A 5,000-nucleotide genomic window follows, 5' to 3' on the forward strand; every position below is an offset into this window, starting at 1 on the left:
AGCCTGGGGGACCAGCCTCCATCCCAGAATACACCTGGGGGCTGGGTGACCTGCCTCTATCCCAGAATACACCTGGGGGCTGGGTGACCAGCCTCTATCCCAGAATGCACCGGTAAGCCTGGGTGACCAGCCTCTATCCCAGAATGCACCGGTAAGCCTGGGGGACCAGCCTCTATCCCAGAATGCACCGGTAAGCCTGGGGGACCAGCTTGATCTTGATTTTGACGTGGGGGTCGGTGAGGTTCCTCCGACTTTCCGAGTGGAAAATAGGACTTCAGGAGGAGTTCCAGATGGAATTCCGACTTCCCAGTGCAAATGGAATGAACCATCACAGTAGCTGCGTGTGATATGTTGACCCACGGTTTGACCTGGCCCAGTATTTGATATGTTGACCTATGGGTTCACCTGGCCCAGTATTTGATATGTTGACCCACAGGTTGACCTGGCCCAGTATTTGATATGTTGACCCACGGGTTGACCTGGCCCAGTATTTGATATGTTGACCTATGGGTTGACCTGGCCCAGTATTTGATATGTTGACCCACGGGTTCACCTGGCCCAGTATTTGATATGTTGACCCCATGGGTTGACCTGGCCCAGTATTTGATATGTTGACCCACGGGTTCATCTGGCCCAGTATTTGATATGTTGACCCACGGGTTGACCTGGCCCAGTATTTGATATGTTGACCCACGGGTTGACCTGGCCCAGTATTTGATATGTTGACCCACGGGTTCACCTGGCCCAGTATTTGATATGTGAACTGCTGTGTTTCTTAGGGCCAAAGCTGTACAAGGAGCCGAGCTTCAAGTCCAACAAGTTCATCATCCACAACGCCATCTCCCGCTGCTGTCTGGCCGGGAAGGTCAACGAACCCCAGAAAAACAAGATAGTGGAGGTCAGAGCCCTTCAGTCAACAACCGCGCTATTCTGGCTCAGAGTCCACCGCTGTCCAGCAGGACATGCATCCCTGGGTGTCTCTCTCTCTGTGTGTGTGTGTGTGTGTGTGTGTGTGTGTGTGTGTGTGTGTGTGTGTGTGTGTGTGTGTGTGTGTGTGTGTGTGTGTGTGTGTGTGTGTGTGTGTGTGTGTGTGTGTGTGTGTGTGTGTGTGTGTGTGTGTCTCTCGTCTGTCTGTCTGTCTGTCTGTCTCTGTCTCAACCCACCTGTCTCAACCAGGGAGAGTTAGTTTGAATGAATGAATGTCTTTATTGTCATTGTACAAGTACAACGCATAAACAGTCCAGCACCCACAGAAAAGCCTGTCCACTCTTCGCTGCCTCTTTAAATTGCATAATTTGTATGGTTTTACAGTTTAGTTAGTTGTACTAACAGATAAATAGATCAATAAAGATACAAAAAACAAAAATAATACAAAATCAAATTATCAAATGGCATCTCTCTCCCTCTCTCTCTGCCTCTCTGTCTCTCTCTGTCTCTCTCTCGGTTTCTCTCTCTCTCTGTCCCTCCCTCTATCTCTCTCTCTCTCTGTCTCTCTCTCTCTGTCTCTCTCTTGGTTTCACTGTCCCTCCCTCTCTGTCTCTCTCTCTCTCTCCCTCTCTCTCTCTCTCTCTCTCTCTCTCTCTCTCTCTCTCTCTCTCCTCTCTCTCTCCCTCTCTCTCCCTCTCCCCCCCTCCCTCTCTCTCTCTCTCCTACAGGAGATGGAGAAGAGCACAGCCAATCACTTCCTGATCCTGTTCAGGGACTCCAGCTGTCAGTTCCGGGCGGTGTACACCATGAGCCCCGAGACCGAGGAGATGGTCCGGCTCACGGGCATCGGCCCGCGCGCCATCAGCCCCGACATGGTGGAGTCCATCTACAAGTACAGCTCCGACCGCAAGCAGTTCACCGCCATCCCGTCCAAAACCATGTCCATGAGCGTCGACGCCTTCACCATCCCCGGACACCTGTGGCAGAAACGCCCAGGGACCCCCAAGAAGCTAGGGACCCCCAAATAGAACCACCTGACTCGCTGAATCACCCCCTTCCCCCCCTCTCCTCTCTGGTCAAATCCCCACAATCCTCTCTGGCTCTACTCGTGGCCAGTGTTGTGTTTTTGAGACTCAGTACCGAGGTAGACCACCAGGGGGCTTGTAGATCCCATGTCAGCTAACGGCCCTGCCCTGAGACTGAAGCCGGTCAGCTCCATGTGTGGTACGTGTCATGTGACGGGGGCCAGCCAGTCTCCACAGCCAATCACACAGCCCTGTCACAGCCGGCGGCAGCCCACACGAGCCCTACGATTGGCCAAGCCTGATCTACCTAGATTGTAATGTAATTACGTTGTATAAAGTACTCCCCCTGGCCTCCTCCCTGGCCTCCCCCTGGCCTCCCCCCCCCCCCCCCCACCCTGCCACCCTGCCTTACCCTGTCCTCCCTGTCCTCCCCCTGGCCTCCCCCCACCACCCTGCTTTACCCTGGCCCCCTGGCCTCCCCCTGGCCTCCCCCCACCACCCTGCTTTACCCTGGCCCCCTGGCCTCCCCCTGGCCTCCCCCCACCACCCTGCCTTACCCCGTCCTCCCTGGCCTCCCCCTGGCCTCCCCTCCCACTGCCACCCTGCTTTACCCTGTCCTCCCTGGCCTCCCCTGGCCTCCCCCTGGCCTCCCCCCACCACCCTGCCTTACCCCGTCCTCCCTGGCCTCCCCCCGGCCTCCCCCCGCCACCCTGCCTTACCCCATCCTCCCTGGCCTCCCCCTGGCCTCCCTCTGGCCTCCCCCCGGCCTCCCCCCGCCACCCTGCCTTACCCCATCCTCCCTGGCCTCCCCCTGGCCTCCCTCTGGCCTCCCCCTGCCTCACCTCCTTCGACTCCCAGGGTTTCTCTCCCCGTCTGCCGAGGGAGGCGACACGTCTCACTCTGGGAGATCTCACTCTGGGAGATATCAGCCTGGGAGATATCAGCCTGGGAGATCTCACTCTGGGAGATCTCAGTCTGGGAGATCTCAACCTGGGAGGTCTCACTCTGGGAGGTCTCACTCTGGGAGGTCTCACTCTGGGAGGTCTCACTCTGGGAGATCTCACTCTGGGAGATCTCAACCTGGGAGATCTCAGCTGGAACCAGAGCATCTTCGCTCTGCTCTCTTGAATGTAGGACAATCCTCCCGGGCGCGCGGTCATCGGTCCGTCGGGACCGGGGAGGTACCACCGCAGGAGGCGGTTCCCCCGAGGGCGCCGGTACTCTCGACTCTGCTCTACCCCACCGGAGAGCGCCCCCTCTGGGCCTCAGCGTGCCCCTGCGCCCTGCTCCAACCTGACTTCAGCTGTAGACGCCTGGATGTTTTTTGATACTACTTTCAACTCGTTTGCTGTCTGAATGACTTGCTTCAGCCTTCTGGGGCTGGAAGAAGATTGAACTCTGACCTTTTGCTCCCACTAACTTGCTTTATTTCCTATTTCAGAATGCGATCATGAATGAATATGATGTTGATGAATAATACTAGGACATGAAGGAAGGCTTTATATCAGTGTAACATTACCTGGACACGAGTGTGTGAAAAAAAGATAATTCTGATTTAATATATATATGAATGCTGTTTATTGCTAATCTCTTTCATTTTTGACAATGATTTGTACAAACAGTACTTTGTAAGCTATGAATAAGCTAGGCTGCTGCTTTATCTTTAGTGCGGTGCGGGTGGATGTTTGTTTGAGAGAGGGAGAGCGAGCGAGCGAAAATGTGTAGAAATTGCCCGACGACAACCGAGACGATCGGCGATCTCTCCACAATCTAGGATGAATAAATCCTCAAGTACATGAAGAAGCCGTGTCGTTTCCCATAATGCTCTGACCCGACCTGCCTGTGTGTGTGTGAGTGTCCGGTCGTGAAGGGAACCTCCAGGGCTGTATCAGCCCCCGTTTCCTGTTCCTGCCTGGTCACCCGGCGCTCCGCGCTGTGAGGATGTTACCGTCAGGTCGCGCGTTCCGGAGAAATCCTGACTTCCTGTCGAGAAGTGACGGTCGGTTGCTACAGGAGATGTTGTGGTACGAGGGTTGGGTCCTGCCAGCCCCACCAGAACTCTTCTGACTTTTGTTGTTATAACCTGTTGTTATAACCTGTTATAACCTGTGGTTATAACCTGTAGGCACTTGTTTTCCTCCCCCCTCATCTTCTCTAGCACTGCAGCAGCCGATAACCGCTGGATCTTTCTCCCGTCTCGTCTCACGCCAGACTGCCTCCCAGAGATGTGTCGTCGTTTGAATGAAACGTCAACGCAGATGTGTGATGTGTTTGTGTAGAGCAGCTTTGTAAGGATGATCGGTTAGGTGTGTGTGTAGTTAGGTGGATGTGTGTGTGTATATGTGTTAAAGACAAGGGGAGTGTGATGTAGTTGAACTATAACTGGATTCTGTGCAATTCTCCTGTAGAAGATCTCGTCCACCGACTGTATTTATTGGGTTAGGACTAGAGGGCTCATTCGATGTTTAGTTTCATATTTTATTATTTATGTGTTTTCGGTTAAGGTGGTGATTCACGTTCATTTCATTTCCAAGTCTAACATGTTTTTCTTTTTGTTCTGTCACCATGTGTGGCAGCAGGACATCTGTTTTTGTCTCAAATTGTTAATGATTACCAATTCAAACCAGGCGACTGGATCAGACAAATAAAAATCCATTCAAGATCAGGATTATCTTTGTCATTTTCATTTTGTCGTCTCCTTTCACTCGTACTTCCATTGTTTTAAAAGTTGAAAGTCATTTTTTAAGTTGAAAGCACATTATTCACATCGTCATACTGTAGGTTTTTGTCCATCCTGTGTCGGTCACCAGAAATGCACTCTCCCTGGCCTAGCTGACGGGGTTAAAGGTCATGTCACCAAGCACCCAGACGGTGGCAGTTGTCAACATCTCACCCAAGTCATCAGAAACAGACAAGAAAGGAAATTATTATGTATTATGTTTTATTTACAGTCACCAGCTGCTTGGGAACACAATTCTGGTTTACAGGAAATGAAACCGATGTTGAGGTTTGGTGATTTAGACGACTGATACGGATCTGTGAGCTTCT

General features: G+C 52.5%; 2 protein-coding genes across 4 annotated transcripts in view; one reads left to right on the forward strand and one right to left on the reverse strand.

The window, feature by feature from the left end:
- Positions 1-2,554, forward strand: part of camsap3 (calmodulin regulated spectrin-associated protein family, member 3) — a 35,292-nt gene extending 32,738 nt beyond the window's left edge. For all 3 annotated transcript variants that reach the window (XM_084438832.1, XM_084438833.1, XM_084438834.1), the window contains exons 16-17: positions 780-898; positions 1,656-2,554. In XM_084438832.1, the coding sequence (XP_084294958.1) occupies positions 780-898; positions 1,656-1,955 (419 nt within the window). In that variant the 3' untranslated portion in view covers positions 1,956-2,554. The remainder of the gene's footprint in view (positions 1-779; positions 899-1,655) is intronic.
- Positions 2,555-4,881: 2,327 nt separating this feature from the next.
- Positions 4,882-5,000, reverse strand: part of nr5a5 (nuclear receptor subfamily 5, group A, member 5) — a 3,956-nt gene continuing 3,837 nt past the window's right edge. The window contains exon 4 of the mRNA XM_084437687.1: positions 4,882-5,000. This exon is cut by the window's right edge and continues 777 nt beyond it. The gene's annotated coding sequence lies outside the window, so the exon portion shown is untranslated.

The sequence above is a fragment of the Borostomias antarcticus genome (genome assembly GCF_949987555.1).
Source record: "Borostomias antarcticus genome assembly, chromosome: 5".
NCBI lineage: Eukaryota > Metazoa > Chordata > Actinopteri > Stomiiformes > Stomiidae > Borostomias > Borostomias antarcticus.